The sequence below is a fragment of the Pristis pectinata genome, chromosome 25 (genome assembly GCF_009764475.1).
Source record: "Pristis pectinata isolate sPriPec2 chromosome 25, sPriPec2.1.pri, whole genome shotgun sequence".
NCBI lineage: Eukaryota > Metazoa > Chordata > Chondrichthyes > Rhinopristiformes > Pristidae > Pristis > Pristis pectinata.
This window is the reverse complement of record NC_067429.1, coordinates 26,104,743-26,123,945: the sequence shown is the minus strand read 5'-3', so window position 1 is coordinate 26,123,945 and position 19,203 is coordinate 26,104,743. Positions and strand designations below refer to the sequence as shown.

Here is a 19,203-nt window from a genome sequence, read left to right as displayed (position 1 = left end):
CCAAAATGTGCATCAGTGCCCTCCGTTGGCTAAGATCAGCCAAGCCAATATGGTGCACCAGATGAACTTCTGGATAGTCCCCTTCATCTCCCTGCACTTCCCACCCCCAACTATTGCCACTAGTAACTGTTCCTGTGTCACTGCCCTGAGGAACTCTCCAACCACCCACCTGCTGTCCTTTACTTCCCTCCTGAATTTCAGAAACTGTCTGAAACAGTCCTATTTGATTCAGCATTCATTCCATTAGCAATACTATCCAGTCTATCCTCTCCCCCCAAGCTGAGTGCCCAGTGAATCCTTTGATAGAAAAACAGGAACAGGCCAACTCAGCCCCTTGAAACTAAATCGCCTCTGTCATATCATGGCTGATCTATATTTTGACCCTTCAACATGCCCTGGTTCTGTAAAAATCATTAATTTTTAAATTAATCCACAATATTAACCATTTACTGAAAATGCCTTTGCTATTTTCTTCAATATGAATGCTCCACTCTACACATGTTGCTGTTCCAGGCAATAGTTTCTCTTTGTGTTCATTCACTCTGTCTCTCGAATTGAATGTTAACATAATTCATTTTCTTTTTGTACATAATTTATCTTCAGGGTCTCCATTAATAGTTGACACATGTCTATCTGATTTTGACCTTCCAATAGATCCAAAACACCACAAACTGATAAGGTGGACTCTTGGCCTGCACCTTATTCCTTGCCTGCATTGTACTTTCTCTGTAACTGTAACGCTTTATTCTGCATTCTGTTACTGTTTCCCCTTGTACTACCTCAATGCACTGATGTGATGAAATGATCTATATGGATGGCATACAAACCAAAGTTTTTCACTGTACCTCAGTACATGTGACAATTATAAACCAACTTACCAATTTACTAACTCAAACTTTTAGAGTTGTTTTCTAGTTGATGAAAACTAATCAACAACCTAATTTGCTTCAATATCCAGTGCTTGTGATATAACATTAAAATAGGTGGCTTTTTATTTTGAGAAGCTGGATAAATTCTATTAATTTTGAAATAACCTACTGTAAAGCCTCTTGTTCTAAATTAAAACTGGGTGAGTAAAACCACGAGCTGCAGATTCAACTGAGATGGTGTCGATCACTGGGTCCACATTGCAGCTACATGTCAGCGAATCAGCAGCAGATATGAAAGGGAAAGCCTAATGTCTCTAATATCCTCACTCTTTAGAAGCCGGGGTATAATTTAAATGGCTTGTGCATCTCCATATGCAACCAAAAGTCCTGTGCATTTAATGAATTACAAATCAAATTAAGGCAAATTAAATGATCTTATTGCAAACCAAACCTTGAAACAAACACTACCTCTTCTTATTCAAATATAAACAAGAAAGAGAAGTAACCAATCAGCAGACAGGCAATCAGCCAATCAACTCCTCTCAATGTTGGTTTTCCAAAGATGAAGAAGGAAGCGTTGTAAGCTGACCCAGTTTTATTTCCAAAGGAATCTTTTCTTGCCTTTGTTGAGTTTTATTTACTCAAGTAGGATATAATCAATTGTAAATATGGGACAAGGATATTATGAAATGCAATTGATAGAAATATCTTTGTTAAGGAATGCCCAGATTTAGTAGAGTGGTTTCCAATTTAATATTGACATCTCTGCCCTTTTGAACAGAACATTATTTCCTCAAATATTTTGCCTTTCATACTTGTGTAAAAGTTTCAGAATAGTGCAGAAACAAACCTACGGTTGGAAAGAGATTCACTTGGCTGATTCACAGGATGAGAAGGTTGTCCTGTCACAAGTGGCTATAGAAATCGGATCTGCATTCTTTGGACTTTAGGAGAATGAGGAATGATCTTATTAAAGGATATAAGATTCCAAGGGGATGTAGTTACAAGACAAAGTGGGGGAGTGGATGGCCATTTAAAACTGAAGTGTGAGGAATTATTGTTCACAGAGGGTTGAGGAGGTGAGATCATTGGAAGTATTTAAAGAGGAAGTAGAGAAATTCTTGAAGGATTGGGGAATTGAGGGCTATGGGAACTGGCACAGAAGAGGGGATGAGGCCTGGGGCAGATCAGCCATATTGAAGGGCCAAGGGACTCCTGCTCCTCTTATGTTCTTGTATTCTTTGATAAAGAGGCACATTCATGGTGTTCGTTGTAAAATCCACACTGGTGACTGAACTCACTCCACTTATTACTGCACCCCAGTGGAACCATTGATGAGCTTTAATTTAATGACATAATAGACACTGCCCTCTGCTGCAGGGTGCTGATTGGCTCCCTTTGCGCACCAAATTGACAAACATCAGTCCTAATCTTCCACACACTGGCCTGGTGACTTCGTATCACATTCAGTATTTGCAGTTGGTGACCCTACCGCTGATATAATGGCCAAGTACGGAGGTTGCTTTGGTCTATCTCCCCAGAGCTGTTCATTCCTAGTCCCAAATTTGCATTCACCAATATTCAAAGTATCTCCATTTCCCACAATGGGGTATCTGAGCAAGTTTCCCCACTATGTGGTGTGGACCTGGAGCTTATTTGAACATTACGTTTCGGAACAGATACCTAAAGTTAACTGGGTTGTCCCTCTGTAAGGACGACTGGAGTCCATTCAAGGGGAAGATTGAAGCCATCGCATCTGATCACAGAGCTGGTGGCTTCTGTATCAGGAGACCGCCTTCTGAATGGATGAGCTGGAATGGATTGCATGGCTACTCTCATCCGTATCGATCTTGTGATGAAAGGATGTGTTGTCATTCTCAGGGAGCCATCTTCCAAACAATGGCTTGTGCCTGAGAACTGGTTGGCTCTGTCCATGAGCTAGAGCTGTGCTTCCCAGCTGTTGCAGGAACAAGTAACGGAACATGTGCACACGGACCATGACAGCAGGAAACAGGGTAACTTCCCACTAGTGATCACAGTACCTGAGAGGAGGTTATTCCAGCTGGGAGGCACGGCAATGGCAAGATCACAATTCCCTGACAAAGTAATTCAAGCCTCGGTAACAGCTTGCTTCTCTGCAAATGTTATAAGAACTAATTATGAGCAATCAAGTGAGGTTAATTAAAGTTAGTGAAGGCATCTGATAGTCTTTCTCCATATCAGCTGTGGATAAAGAGGGAAGGGAATTAGGCAGTGTAATCGAGACCATGCCTGAAGGCAGAGGTCAGATCTGAGTTTGTTGGCATGGTAGCAGATGTAGATTCCTGTTTTAGTATAGAGCACATAAAAAAATTGACATTGTCTTTGTTTAAACCAAAGCTTCAGCTGAAATTCTTCCTGATTGCATGATGGCCGTGCCCAATTTGCAGAAGAATGGCACAGCGGCAGGATCCCAGGCCTGAACGTTTTGCTGATTGTTGTTTCTTTCATTGCAGGAACGGTTCCAGGTGAAGAATCCTCCTTACGCTTACATCCAGAAATTGAAAAGTTTCCTAGACCAGGGTAGGGTCAGAAAGGTAAGATCCCAAGAGCCAGGATGAGTTCACTTAAGCAAAGGTCTCAACCCATCAATGCAGACGCTGCCTGAAGTGTCAGGCTTGGTGGGAATGGGCCCATACAATGGTTTCTCTGAAAACGTGTGTATGACTGGCCAGAGTTCTTGCAAGTTTGGAAGTTGCCCAGAGACTGGCAGAGTCCCGAAGTCGTCTCGTTGTCATGAGGAATCAAATTTAGTTGGGTTTCAGTATGGGTAACTGGATATGGGGTGGCTGAAGGAAGCTGGTGACTGTCTCAGCCTAGAGGTCCTCACAGCCTAAAGTTGTACAAAAAGTGAGCATGAATATTACCCTGGATTTCTCTGTATCTCTGTCGGTATGCCGAGTTTCTGCTGCCAGCTGAGGTTGTCTGTGGAGACGTTGAGCGAGAGCGACATCAAGACCAGAGTGTCCCAGCCCCGGGTAAAGGTGCATGCACTGTAATATCCTGTGATCCGGGGGTGCTGTCAACATTGCACGGTGCATGAACAGCATTCAGCATAGAGGTCCAGGGTAGAACTGCAGCAGAGATCTTACACTCTCAAGCCACATGTTCCTCTTGCACCTATGGGCCAGGATCAGCTCTTGCCCCATGGTCCAAGACCTCCCCTTCCTCCATCCACGTGCGGGACCTTCCCTTTCCCCATGGTCTATGGCCTCCTGCCCCGTCCCCCCCTTGCTCCATCCATGAATGGGACCTCTTCTTGTGCCATGGTCTGGGGCCACCTCTTGGTCCCCACGTTCCAACAGTACAGTCTTTGCACTGATGCTGTTTGTGAACCTCACTCACCTATGGGATGAGCCAAATAAAAGATGAAATGTGCAACATTAACTCAACCAGTACGTAATCCTGCAGGGAAGAGGTTCTTCCTCTCACTTGATGTCTGCCTCTTAGAATCAGTGTAGACAGGGTATTGTACAGAGCACTGAAATCCTCAGTGCAAGACACGAACGCAACAGGGCTTCAGGAGTGTTTCGGTCCCAGCGTGACGGTGGAGTGACGTTCTGCTCTAAAGCTGCTTCTCATTTTCTTTCTCGTGCCCTCTGCTGTAGTTCAAGAGGCGAGTGCAAGAGTCAACCCAGGTCCTGCGAGAACTTGAAATTTCATTGAGGACTAATCACATTGGGTGAGTAACACTCCCAGACATTTTAAAAGCAGTGCTGTATTTTGCAGAAGAGTTAATGTTACAAAATCACAATGTCTGGGCCTGTGTTTGTCAGTACCACTGGTTCACAAGTGATCACAGGCCAGGCACCAGCAGACAAGACTGAAAGCCTTTCTACACCTTTATAAACCTCCATCAGAGCTGGTTTCAGAATGCCAGTCATCATAACCTTTGGCCCTTTGCTCAGGGAAGCCAGTCAACATTAAACATGATCTTTCATTGTCAGTTTCAGCAACGTCGGGAAGACGGAGCATTTGTAAAGGGATTGGGTGGAAATGCATTGGTCTTGGTAAACAAGAGCCAACACAGTGGCCATCCCTCATTCTAACAGTGTTGGGGATACTCAGCAGGTCACGCAGCATCTGTGAAGGGAGGGACAGTGTTGACGTTTCAGGTTGATGATCCTTCATCAGCCATTGCTTGTAGCTGGGAGATCACTCTCCGTTTTCCTCCGGTTTGGCCAAGTGTGTAGGAAGGACCCCTGAGCTGTGTGGGTCTCAGACCGGTGACTGGTGCGTCGGGGCCATTCTGCAGTGCTGCCCCCTGTTCTGCCCTTGATGCTGTGTGTGGGAGGACATGAGCTGGGGACAAAACGTGATTCAGTTTCGTGGTCTACCTTTCTGCTGACATTCACTGTCAGGACTCGCATGTTAAGAATGGCTGCCTCGATGGGCTGTGCAGATGGGCAGCGCAGTCGTGCAGCAGTTTGTGCTGCTGCCTCATAGCTCCAGGGACCCAGGTTCGATCCTGACCACTGGTGCTGCATGTGTGGCATTTGCACATTCCTTCTGAGACCATGTGGGTTTCCTCTGGGTGCTCTGGTTTCCTGCCAATTCCCAAAGATATGCTGGCAAGAACCTGAGTCAGTGCTGTCTGCCTCTTTGACTTGTGTGTTCACAAAGTGTCTCGGTGCACGTTGCTTGGAGTGTAAGTATGTCTTTGTGTGTCAGAGGCATTAGGTTTGTGAAGCTTAATCTCAGCTGACTTTTGAGTGTGGCTGCCTGGCATATTTGAACCACGGGAACATTGAATGTTTAGGATTCCAAATCTGAATGTGTCCAAGCTGGAGGGTCCTCATGTTGCTTCATGAAACTCCCTGTTAAGGTGTCATCCAATGCATTTTTGATTAATTGCTGACTTTTTCCTTTCTCCCAGGTGGGTGCAAGAGTTTTTAAATGAAGAGAACAAAGGCCTGGATGTGTTGGTGGAGTACTTGTCCTTTGCACAATGTGCTGTCACGTAAGTACACTGAGGGCTTTATCTTATTTACTGAATACAGTCCCGAGCTCAGCTCACTTGTAATGTTTCCAAAACATATATGTTCTGTTGTGTAAAAGCTGTTCATTCTGTCTTCCTGGATGAAATATAAGACCTTTACAGTGTCATTCTGGTTGAAAATGTTCAAATCTTTGGAAGTTAAGAATAAAACTGCTATTTAGGATTGGTTTTGAACCTTAACAAACCTGAGTTTTACAGCCAGGAGTGGGACAGAAGCAAGCACTGGAGGTGAGACAATTCGCTGAACTTTTGAAGGGCAGAGTATTGAGAGGAAATACCTGGGGTTAGGTCATCGGAAGAGCCAGAGGGAGGTTGGCCAATACTCACTAGAGTTTGGAAGGATGAGAGCTGACCTTGTTGAGTTACAGATCTCTGAGTGAGACTGACAGAAGCTGAGAGTGTGTTTCCTCCGTCGCTTAATCTCAGGATAAAGAGTCAGCCATTTAATGTAGAAGCAAAGAAATGTCTTTACACTGAGGGTTGTAAATCTGTGTAATTCTCCATCTCAGAGAGCTGCTAATGCTTGGTCATTGAGCATCAAGGATGAGGTCCATTTTGGACATGAAAGGGCTCAGAGGATATGGGGATCAGGCAGGGAAGCGGATGTGAGACACAGGATTATCTTTGGTCTGATTGAGTGTTGGAGCAGATGCAGGAACCCATGGCAGCTCCTGCTATATCTCATCCTATGTTGCAATGAATCCCTGGATAAGGCAGTTGCTTGGAGTTGATCTCTGCAAAAACGTGGGGTGCATTGTGTTGTTGAACCAAGTGTTCTCTTCCTACCCTTAACAAAGGAGTTTCTGGTGCAAGTATACACGTCCTTTCAATCATTCTCATTCTGTATTTTGAGGTTGTGACAGTGCCAGTCCTTGCTTTTAGATGCAATGTCCCTGTCCCAGACTGGCTCTGTGGCTCTCCATCAGCAGCCTGGTTGAGAACAGACACAGTGACGAGCTGTGAGCTGAACCTCAGTGGCCTGTGTGTGTCGAGGAGCGAGGTGCATTTGTAACCACAGGCTGCAGAGTGGGCAGGTTGGCCAAACAGGGTTTCGGTTGACTTCCACTGAGCCAGCTCCATTTCGTCAGATCTGAAATTAAAAATAGACAAGGCTGGAAATCCTCAGCAGTTCAGGCAACTCTGGTTGAGAGAGACAAACTGATGGTTGAGAGCTGCAAGTTCCTAGGTGTAAGCATCACTATTAGCTTGTCCTGATCCAGCCAGATATGGCCAAGAAAGCATGCCAGCGCCTCTACTTCCCTTAGAAGGCAAAAGAAATTCGGCATGTCCCTGTTGACCTTCACCAATTTTCATAGATGCACCATAGTAACTAAGCTATCCAGATGCATCACAACTTGGTAGGGCAACTGCTCTGCCCAAGACCACAAGAAATTGCAGAGAGTTATAGACACAGCTCAGTCCATCACTAAAACCAGCCTCCCTTCCATAGATTCTGTCTACACTTCCCGCTGCCTTGGGAAAGCAGCCAACATAATCAAAGACCCCACCCGCCCCGGACATCCTCCCTTCTCCCCCTTTCCATTGGGAAGGAGACACAAAAGCTTGAAAACGCACACCACCAGGCTCAAGGACAGCTTTTATCCTGCTGTCATAAGACTCTTGAATGTACCTCTTGTACATTGAATATGAACTCTTGACTTTAAAACCTACCTCATCATGGCTCTTGCACCTTATTGTCTGCCTGCACTGTACCTTCTCTGTAACTGTAACACTTTATTCTGCGTTCTCTTACTGCTTTCCCTTATATTATCTCAAAGTACTTATGTTTTTGAAATGATCTCTATGAATGGCTTACAAAACAAAGTTTTCCCACTGCACCTCAGTACATGTGACAATAATAAACCAACATTTTTTGGAGGAAAATAGTTCTTTTTAAATTCATTGCCCTCAACTAGGGTAAATGTCAGGGCTTAGATTTAAGAACAGGAATCTCAGCGTCAGGCTCCACAGTAATCTAATCTTATCTGACACCACTCCCAAAATATAAAAGTGAATAACAGATACCTATCAGTGTTCATAATGACAAGGGGGCCTTTACCATCCAAGAATAACACATGTTTTGTCTGCTACACAGAAACGATGTATTTACACAGCAGATAACACAGTTTCTGTTTTTATTGCTAACACTCTGGGCAGAAGCCAGACCTCATTCTGGCTGTTTTATAACGAGTCTGGCAAAGCCCGAGTTTGGTTCAGTGGTCCACGAACCAAGGGCACCTGAGAATGCATCTGGCCATTTTTCAGGCATCCAGGGCAGCTGCCAACATCAGCCCTCCATTACATCTGCTCCGAGTGCAGCTGTGATATTGTCCCTGATTATTAGTGCAACCCCCACCCCACCCCACCTTTATCCTCCCTCTCTATCTTTTCTAAAACATCGAAACCCTGGAACATTAAGCACCCATTCCTGTCTCTCTCTCAACCAAGTCTTTGTTGTGGCCACAACATCATAGTTGCATGAACTGATCCATGTTTTAAGTTCATCACCTTTACCCATAATACTCCCAGTATTCAAATACACACACTTCAAACTGTCCATCCCATCGTGTCTATTACTTTGCTCCTGCTGGTTTTTACTGGCCCTGACATCTCCCTTCCTCTCAATCCCTCCACTTTCTGACCCGATGTTCTGGTTCCCATCACCCTGCCAAACTAGTTTAAACCCTCCTGAGTAGCACCAGCAAACCTCCCGGCCAGGATATTGTTTCCCCTCAAGTTGAGGTGCAACCCTTCCTTCTTGTACAGGTCACCCCTGCCCCAGAATAGGTTCCAATGATCCAAGAATCTGAAACTCTGCCCCCTTCACCAGTTCCTCAGCCACTCATTCATCTGTTCTATCATCCTTTTCCTGCCCTGACTAGCATGTGGCACCGGGAGTAATCCAGAGATTACTACCTTGGAGGTCCTGCTCTTCAGCCTCTTTCCTAACTCTCTATACTCACTGTGCGGGACCTCTTCCCCCTTTTTACCCATGTCATTGGTGCCAACGTGCACCATGACCTCTGGCTGCTCACCCTCCCCCTTGAGAATGTTCTGCAGCCACTCTGAGACATCCTCGACCCTAGCACTTGGGAGGCAACACACCATCCTGGTGTCTCTTTCACGGCCACAGAATCTCCTGTCTGTCCCCCTAACTATCGAGTCTCGTATCACTATTGCTCTGCCTGACTTTACCCTTCCCTGCTGAGCTGCAGAGCTGGCCACAGTGCCGCTGACCTGGCTGCTGCTGCTGTGCCCTGTTAGGTCATCCCCTCCCAGCAGTGTCCAATGGGGTATACTTGCTGCTGAGGGGTATGGTCACAGGGGAGCCCTGTACTGACTGTTTACTCCCCTTACTTCTGGTGGTCTGAAGCCTGTACCCTGGGTGTGAGCACCTCGGTAGAAGTCTCAACTCTGAGGTTTTCAGCTTCCTGGATGGGCCTGAGTACATCCAACTCCAGCTCCATTTGCTGACCTGGTCAGTCAGCATTGTTTTGACCCTTTGCTGGTGGTTAACCAAGCAGTGATCAGTAGATAATCTAGCAGACAGCAGAACCTTAAAGGGACAGGCATATGTTGAGCTGGGCTGGGCTGCCTGTGGGGGAAAATAGTTTTTCAGCTCTTTTAATTTTCAAAGCAGGTATGAAATATCAGTGAACTTTCCCAACAGAAATAATTACCCAGCAACATTGAAGTCTTCTTCTCTTATTTCAACATTCCAAAGCACTGCAGCGAGCCATCGCTGGGATGCAACCAGAGTGGCCATGGTTTGCGTGATGCCATCCATGATAGATCTCCACCAGGGAAGGTTCTGCAGAGATAATGGTTCATTCTCCAAGACCGCCCTCACCTGCAGATTTGGTGAAAAAGAAACAAATCTGCAGATGTTGGAGATAAATACAAAAATAAATACAGAAAATGCTGGGAACGCTTAGGTCAGGTAGGATCTGTGCAGAGAGAAACTGCTGGTGTTTCAGATTGATGGTGTTTACCTGAGCTCTCCTTACTTGGTCTTTGTCAGCTGTGGTGGCTTGGAATGCTTCAGGAAAGAGATGGCACAATGCCCAGGTAGTACACAGATCAGCCCCCACTGTGGATGTGGTTGGGGTTTTGAATGAGCCTTAGATTGTGGAGGTTGGAGATGAGGAGCCTGGCTGATAAAACATCAGAACGCGAGACATGGGGGAAGTCATTCAGCCTTTGAGTCTGTGCTGGAATTCATACTTACCTGCATGACACATTTCAGTTGATTACTTTTGTGTCCAGAAGTATATTGGTCTCGTTCTTGAACCACTGTGCATGCATGGCCTTCAGGAGTGAACATTTCCAAAGATATGTCACATCCTGAGAGAAGGAATTTCTCCTCATCCCCCTTTCCATGAAAGTGATTCCTTACCCTATGACTATTCCCCAGTACTACACTCTCCAGCCTTGGGAACTAGACTCTCAACACTGCCCCTCTCAATCCCTCTCAGAATCTGGACTGACGCAGTGAGATACAAGAGATTCTGCAGATGCTGGAATCTGGAGCAACACACACAAAAAGTGCTGGAGGAACTCAGCAGGTCAGGTAGCATCTATGGAGGGAAATAAACAGTCAACGTTGGGTTGAGAAAGTCCTGATGAAGGGTCTCGACCCAACGTCAACTGTTTATTTCCCGCCATAGATGCTGCCTGACATGCTGAGTTCCTCCAGCGTTTTGTGTGTATGACTCAGTGAGATCATCTCTCAATCTTCTAAACTTCAGAGGGTATAAACCCATTCTATACAATCTCTCCTCATGGGACTTCTCACCCATTCCAGAAATCTAGCTAATGAATCTACGTCATGCTGACTGCCAGGCAAGGATATCTTTCACTGGGTACGAGCACCAAGTCTACACACATTATTCTCACCAAAGTCCTGCATAATAGAGCACTGGAACAGTCAAGTGTGGAGCTAGCAAATCAGGGAATTATTTTAAATATATATTTCTAATAACTTAGGAGAGGCGGAGATGAGGTAGATAGTCTTTTTCCCAGGGTGGAAATGTCAAATACCGGAGGGCATAGTTTTAAGGTGAGAGGGGGAAAGTTTAAAGATTGGCGAGGGAAGTTTTTTTTACGCAGAGAGTGGTTGATGCCTGGAACGTGCTGTCAGGGGAAGTGGTGGAAGCAGATATGATACCGATGTTTGAGGGGCATTTAGACAGGTTCATGAACAGGCAGGGAATGGAGGGATACAGACCATGTGCAGGCAGATGGGATTTGTTAGATTAGCATCATGGTCAGTGCAGATGTGGTGGGTGGAAGGGCTTGTTCCTGTACTGTACTGTACTGTTCTATCTTCTATAGATTGAGGAATTGAGGGTTGCGGGGAACTGGCACAGAAGAGAAGTTGAAGCCAGCATCGATCAGCCATGATCGTATTGATTGGCGGTCAGGCTTGAGGTACCTGGTGGCCCACCACCGCTCCTGCTTTCTTGTGTTGTATTGTCAGCTGGGGTGCGGTGGTCATTTTATAAAGGTTGTAGTCGTTCATGGAGAGGATAGGACCCTTGGCTCAGGATCAGACACAAGACTGAGGTGGTGAACAGTTTGGTTCAGGCAGATACGGGAATGAGAAAGAAAGCTTGATTTGTCGGCGTGGGAATGAAGCTGGGTAGGAGGCTGGGAATGAAGTCATCCCATGGTTAATTGGAGAAAATATCTGCTCCTCCCTGTGTTTGGTGTGGAAAATGCAGCTGACAACACTAAGGCAGTGGAAAGAGGTGGTGGGCAAGTAGAGTGGGTGACATCTCAATAGTAGAGGTGAACCCTGTCAGTAGGAATTCAATGTGTGAAGTTTCCTTCAGGAACAGTGGACTCCAGGTTCTCAGGAGGAAAGAAGGATCACCACTCCTCCAGCTGGTAATGCTTATATCAGATCTCTCTTCAATGAGAATGCACAACCTACCACATCTGAACTTCTTTGGCTGTACTTATATTACATTATACAGTAAAAGTTGTGGTATTGGGTTGAGGAAATAGCCTTCAGGAGAGTCACGATAACAGCCAGAGGGGAACAACTGAACTCTCAGAAGAGAGGCAAGCTGGTGAATGGAGCTTGGACAGGTGGTGTTCCAGGCCAGCCGCAGGAGCCTGATCAGGAGTGCACGTCCTCTTAAACTGTCATCCATCATGGATATAATTAGTCAACTCTCAAAGTCTTGGGCAGTCCTGTTCAAAATGGAATGTTCAAAATTTGACTTTTCAGCAACTTGCTGATGTCTTTATTAAATTACGTACTTTAGTAGAAACTTCAGAATTGAAAGACTGTTAAGTTGACCCTAAATCCTCCCTCATGCAGTGAAAACAAGCCTGTGTTTTACAAGCCTGTGAGACTGATATGGTCTCTACCAAGGGGAAGTACATTGGAAGTTTTCATGACTTCAGTATTCTCTTTGTAATGACTCAGTATTCTAGCAGTGATTTCTTGGGCTCAGTAACATCTCCATGCTTTTGAATTCTATTTCTGTGTTGTAAAAATTTGCCATTATCATGGCTGTTGTATTTGTATTCCTGCTTGAATTTGTGTCCTACACCTCTCCATTCCTGTACCACTCAGAATTCAATTGGTTAGTCGATATTTATATTCTCAGTTCTATTCCCTCTCACGAAATTAGTGAGGATAGATGGTGAGTGACTGGAAGCAGTGGGGATACTTAGTTTTGCTCTGCATTGCTTGCCAGTTGACTCACCTTGATTACCTGACTGAGATCAGTGACTCAGCCCAGATTAGAAGTGATCTTGCTCTTTTGGAGAAACATTTAGTGCCGAGGCTAAGCGTTATGTTAACATGCTGCATACTTCTGAGAGACACCATTATGGAAATTTAAGAGACATTGTCTCTTCTTACTTTTCTCTTGTACTCTGCAAGCTCCCACTGATCCCAGGATGTTGCAGCACTTGTACATCACTTCATTCTTCGTGGGTAATGAGTGCTGAGAAGATTTCAGCCTCATTTTTGCCCTCATCCTCTTGCTTAGCCCCTGCATGTTCCCAGTTAACAGAATGGGATTTTACCTGAAACCACTGCTAAATAACTAACGCTTCTGAGGCCACATTTAGCAACTACATTAGTAGTGAACTTGCTGTTGTCAAACTCAGCACAGAACAGCCAAACCTGGGATCACCCTTGCCAGTTTGATTCAGTTGTAAAGTGTGTGGTAAGCACTTACGAACCATACCAGTGGGGTAGTTCCCTCAAAGACAAGTTCTTCACATAAGGTTGTATGAAAGTACTGCATAGTCTCAAAAATTTGGAGCATTTTTTAGATATATGCCAAAAACAAAATTGTCCGGAAATTCTAATGCATCCAGAAGTAGGAGGTAGATGGTTGTTGTCACACTCACTGACCATTTTGGTTGCGTCCCTTCTACGGCAACCTTCATGTAAATGACACTGACCATCCCTGGGGTTAGGTGCTGTTTGGAGCTGCAGCAAGTTCTGAGGGAGAGACAATTGACAGAGGATCATGGCCAGGAGGGGTGGGTTGGTGAGGAAATTTAGTGTCTGGGATCTAGGATAAGTTGACTGAAGGGTTGGACTATTAGCTCAGGGGTGGACCATCAGGTAACTGGCTGAAGTTGGGGTCCTTTTTGGTGATTGGTATTGGTTTATTATTGTCACTTGTACCGAGGTACAGTGGAAAAACTTGTCTTGCATACCGATCGTACAGGTCAATTCATTACACAGTGCAGTTACATTGAGTTAGTACAGAGTGCATTGAGGTAGTACAGGTAAAAACAATAACAGTACAGAGTAAAGTGTCACAGCTACAGAGGAAGTGCAGTGCAGGTAGACAATAAGGTGCAAGGTCACAACAAGGTAGATTGTGAGGTCAGAGTCCATCTCATCGTATAAGGGAACCGTTCAATAGTCTTATCACAGTGGGATAGAAGCTGTCCTTGAGCCTAGTGGTACGTGCCCTCAGGCTCCTGTATCTTCTACCTGATGGGAGAGGAGAGAAGAGAGAATGACCCGGGTGGGTGGGGTCTTTGATTATGCTGGCTGCTTCACCAAGGCAGCGAATGGATTCATTAGAGAGTGTGGGTTTGATAGGTCTAGAGTCGAAACCATCATTGTACTCAGCACGTGGGAAGCATAGGACTGTTGGGGAGTTGAGACCATCAGGAGGTCAGGGTTTGGGTACATCAGAAGGTTGGGGGGGTCAGAAACATGATGTGAGGTGGTCAGTGGGTGCGGGGCAAAAAGACGATGGTTGAAAGCAATGCATGGGACTCAGCTTAGAGGGGTCCCAATCCAGTTCCGCATTAGTAAAATATAATCATCGCAGGAGTGCTCAGTGATTGCTCTGCTCCCACCCCCCTCCCACCCTCCCCAAAGTTCTGAAAAGAACATTGCCCAGAAAATGATATCATCCTTTGCGAGACTGACAGACTGATGTGGAAATGGCATCTGGTGCATGAGGAACGGCCACAACATGAGGTAACTGGTCAACTTCCAAAGCAACATGAAATAATTCAGAAATAGTTGTTGTGGTCTTCAATCTGGGTAAAGAACATACTCGGTAACTTATCATTTTAAAAAAATTATAGTCAAATTTTTAAGCCCTTTCAGGACATTTACTGTTTATAAGTAGAAACAAAATCTAATTGGTCAGTGATGGTACGGTACAAACTATTAACATGCTTGAATGTCAAGTTTGCAAACTTGTCAGTACCTCTTCTTGAATAATGAGGAGAGAAATTTTGACTGGAGTCCATTAAATTTATTGCTGTTGACTGTAATTCCTATCCCAGTGTGTAAGGGGCTGTCAAAAAGAGCTATGTATCATTAATATCAGAAAATTTCATTGATTCATTTAGATACTTAAAGAGTGCCCCAAAATTTGCCAACGTCTCAGTAATTGTTCAACTATTAAACATTTTTACTTTCACTAAAGATGAGTGCCTTGCACATGCAAACTAGCAGTTAGTTATGTACTGAATAATTCATCTGTTAACAAAATGTAATGAGAAACAAAGTAACCAGAATATAAAAATACTGCTCTATGCTGTGCACTTCCATTACTTTTCAACTGCAATGTGACACATAAACAGCTTGCACCTTCACCACAGACCATAAAACAAATAAAAAAAATAAATAGCCCAGCATGAATTATGTATAATAACTCAAGCTAGCGGCATGTTGAAGGCACTAATTCAGTCACTGGGTTGTGCGAGCATGCATAAACCACTTAGATTTCACTTCTGGCTTTGGTTAATTTATGCACCTTATAATAAGCAGCAGTGGTTTAACATTAGAATACATAAAATAGTAGGCCATTCAGCTTTCAGACTTTCTCCACCACACAGTAAAATTTGACTGAGCTAATCTTTGACCCCAAACTCCATCTTCCTGCCTGCTCTGCATAATTTTGATCTGCCATGGTCTCAAACTTTATGATGTCAGTCCTGAATATCACTGTGAATATACCTCCATCACTCTCTGGGGTAAAAAGCTCCAAAGATTCACAACTCTCTGAGAGAAAAAAATCATCTTCATTTCAGTCTCTTTGTCCTGTGATCAGGGAAGTATCCTCTCAGTAGTTAAGCTGTCAAGCACTTCAGATTCCCACATGTTTCAATAAGATCACCTCTCATTCTTCTAACCTCGACTGTGTATTGACACTACTTATTTTCATCCTCTCGAATGATAATCCCTTCATCCTGGGAATCTATCCAGTGGACTTGTTCTCCCTTATTGAATAAGGAGACCACCGATGTACTCTGCCCTGCATGGTTGTAAAAGGACTGCTCTATTTCTGTAGTCAATCCCTCTTGCAATAAAAACACAGCATTCAATATGCCTTCCTGATTGCTCATCTTCTGTGATGTCAAGAGAAGGTGGGAGATTCTCCTGTATTGTTATATGCACAGTGCAGTAACAGACCCCATTAAAGAGAACAGTTTTTTAAACATACCTTTCTATTCGTATAGAATAGGGCATTGCGAAGACAGTTATTCCAGAACAATGTGCAATGGAGAGTTTATATGTGCATAAGTTACACTCTATTAATTGGAAAAATGAGTACCTTTTGACTTGATGACAGTTAAATCAGCTCGACATCTCCACCACATAACATTAGAAGACAGTTGGATGGTGGTTTACTTTCATTTGCCTTCAGTTCCCTGGTTGGAGATCAGCCAGTGTTCCATCTCTTTGGCCCTACTGTCAGTGTAGGTACATAGATATCGGATGGAAATGGTAATAGGCAGTCTTCCAGTGGGTTAACCATCACCATAAATAAATCAATTCACATTGGTACATAAATAGAGGGCACTCTGACTTGCAGGTGAGCTCGTGGAGGTGACAGGAGAGGGATGAAGTCAGGCTGAGATTGGGCAGCTGCATGAGTTCCTGCTCTCCATGATCAAAGCATTGTTTTTAGCCTTGCCCAGTCAAACTACGTAGTTCAGCTTGGCGAACCATGTGCTCACATTTCAACACCCAAATCCCGTCTTGTTTTTCAGATCTTTTAAAGAAACTGCTTGGAATTTTGTGAGGAGTTTGAGTTATGTGGAAAGGTATCGTCTGCCATTCATTCTACCAGCAGTAGTGCTTGGCGCTGGCTGGGTAGTCAAAATACTAACTCCTTCAATATTCAGTAATCTGCAGAAGGCTTCTGTACTAATGCTGCTCATTAAAAATTAAATCATGCTTTAAGAAAAAAGTAGTGAATAAGTAACATTAAAATGAAATTATTTATAATTGCTTCTGTCTTATTAGATTTGCAAAATTTATTTCACTAGATTTGCAAAGAGAAATAAAATTCCTGGTTCCGTTTCCTTGGAGTAGGGATGTTCGGACGTGTTTTCAAAGAATTTCTGTTGTGAGCAAAAATATCAATGCAATTTCAGAACAAGGGCATTGAAATTGTTGCTTTTCCTCTTCTCAGCTTGTGACAGGGGCCACATCTACTCAGGATCAACCTGTTGTCCTGGAAGGGTTACTATATGTCCAGTTCATTTTTTGGGCAGCCTTGGGCACTTAGTTCAGAAGAACGAAAATACAGGACTGAGAATGACAGTCACGGTTTTATGAGCAAGATATTTTCCTTCTTCCCGTGTTTCAGGCACGACATGGAGAGTACGGATAATGGAGGAATTGCTTCCGAGAAAAGCAAGCCCTTGGATAGGTCTGTAGAAGATCTCAGTAGAGGCAACTCGCCTACGCATGGGTCTTCCAGAGCCAGTGGACGTCATCTCACCGTCAGGTGAGGAGGGTTTAAGGATTTCAAGTTGAAGAGCATTAGTGTGCTTCCGCGCTCGATTTGACATGTTTCGTGCCAAGAATTAGTTGGCTTTAAGTAAGGTTTAAAACCAAGGAGCTCGCTCGCAGCTTGATGAAATGTCTTTGTTATGAGGAAGGTTTATTCTGTGCTACTTATTGTGAAAGTCAGGCTGCTACCTTTGGCCTCCTTTCTACATGTCTGCAGTGTGTGACCATTCAGTGCACCCTGACCAAAATCTTTATAGCAGAATAGGGACAGTGAGACAGAGTGTGAGGTTGGTAGAGGGGATGGAATAAGATCATGCAGGAGTGATGTGGGGTCTTTCACTTTTACTTCGTTGCAGGTAGGTCCGTGTTTATTTCTCCTTTATGAGCATGAGAATTTTAAGGTTAGACTCCAGTGTAAACATTGATAACTCTTCTCTTGTGGGTTAAAGTTTCCTGCTCTGTGGCCTAAGATTTTTGAGCAGTGTCCCATATTGGATGCAGGTAACATTTTTCTTCTTTGGACACAACAGTGCAGGGCCTGTTTAGCCTCTGAAGGAACCGCCAATTCACTCCCAGAATACGGTCACGCAATGTATGGGGAGTTACGTTGGACAGACCAGGCTCACCGTGAGCCCACTGTCAAACATGCTCATCTCCACAGGTTTGGGTCTTGTTAACTTCACCCAGAAGCTGATGCTGTCTTGCAGCCATGACCTGAGTGAGTTGGTTCCCCAGGAGACCTTCATTCCATTAGTCCGGGCTGGATTGCACTTGGGTATTGGAGGTGACCGGACCGTTGAATGATCCACTTCACCATCCAATTCCCAGGCTCAGTATAGCCATGTACATGATCATCTGGAGGGGCTGACCATTTTTGAGAGGTAACTACAAAACGCAGTAACCTGGTTGACCCATACTGTGCTCCGTGATGAGAATCTGTGAGGAAAAATTCCAAATCTTTCCTTTCCTGGGCCACATTTCAGAGTGGTTTTTTAAATTGTTTTTGAACCATTGATGACTAAGGAAGGAAAACCACTTACACTCTGTGGATGGAGAGGAGGACGTCATTGTGCACGAAACAACACAAAACTTTCTTGAGCCATCCGACGCAGTCTCCATGCTGGGATTTTGTACTCAGTTTATCAGACTAACTTCCATTTAAATTAGGCATCTGCCACATGTTAGGGCTTGAATTCTTCATCTTTAACTGATAATAACTGAAAAAAACACTCCAAGGACCTACTTGAGATTTTTTTTAAATGGATAAAATTCTGCTTGGCAATATATTTTATGTCAACCATGCATCTTGGTTTAGAGAACGTGGCTTTCGAAATGGAGATAATTTGCACAGTCTAAGAACCTGTCGCACTTGTTTGTGGGCACAGAAGGTGTTTGATGGTCGGCATGTACACAGTGAGCTGAAAGATCTGTTTCTATGTTTATAACTCTGACGAGAATACTGGGGCTGAGAAAAGGAAATACAGAATGTAAAAATACAGAGAGCATTAACTGACATTGAATGTGCACACATTACCACTGCCATTTCTACTTAGTGGCAGTTTATCCTCAAGATCAATAATAGACTCATTTGCTTAAAATTTCATTTAAATTACTGAAACACTTGAATTTACTGAACAGTGATGTTAACCGAGAAAAACACTCCCAAACCAAATCAAAAATAAAGTGCAAAAGAATTCCAGCCTTTGCATTAAGCAAGTGATGCAGTACTCTGTGTATAAAGATACATCAAACCCTCCGTCCCAGCTACGGTTCTGTCGTCCTCTGACACCACCTCACTTTACTGACTGTTGGCAGCTAACTTTCTGGATCCCCCACTTCTCAATGTTGTGGGTGAGCCCCTGAACATCCAGAAAATGATGCCAGTGAACTGACCTTGGGAAGGTGATGAGGTTGCCACTCCCATAGGATGCAAGCTTCCCCGCACATGGCTCCAGATATTGGCTTCATTATGTGCATCACAGCCTGAGTCAACTCTAGACCGGAGCTGCTGCAGAAAATGTTGGAACCAATCATGGGGAAATGAATTTTGT

At 44.2% G+C, this 19,203-nt stretch overlaps 1 protein-coding gene across 2 annotated transcripts in view; it reads left to right on the top strand.

Annotated features, from left to right (window-relative positions):
• The window catches only part of fmnl1a (formin-like 1a), a 184,060-nt gene that overhangs the window by 105,574 nt on the left and 59,283 nt on the right, over window positions 1-19,203 (top strand). The window contains exons 3-7 of one of the 2 annotated variants that reach the window (XM_052038818.1): window positions 3,365-3,445; window positions 4,517-4,590; window positions 5,785-5,868; window positions 16,405-16,458; window positions 17,007-17,147. In XM_052038818.1, coding sequence (XP_051894778.1) covers window positions 3,365-3,445; window positions 4,517-4,590; window positions 5,785-5,868; window positions 16,405-16,458; window positions 17,007-17,147 — 434 coding nt within the window. The remainder of the gene's footprint in view (window positions 1-3,364; window positions 3,446-4,516; window positions 4,591-5,784; window positions 5,869-16,404; window positions 16,459-17,006; window positions 17,148-19,203) is intronic. The other variant, XM_052038819.1, reaches the window with a different exon arrangement.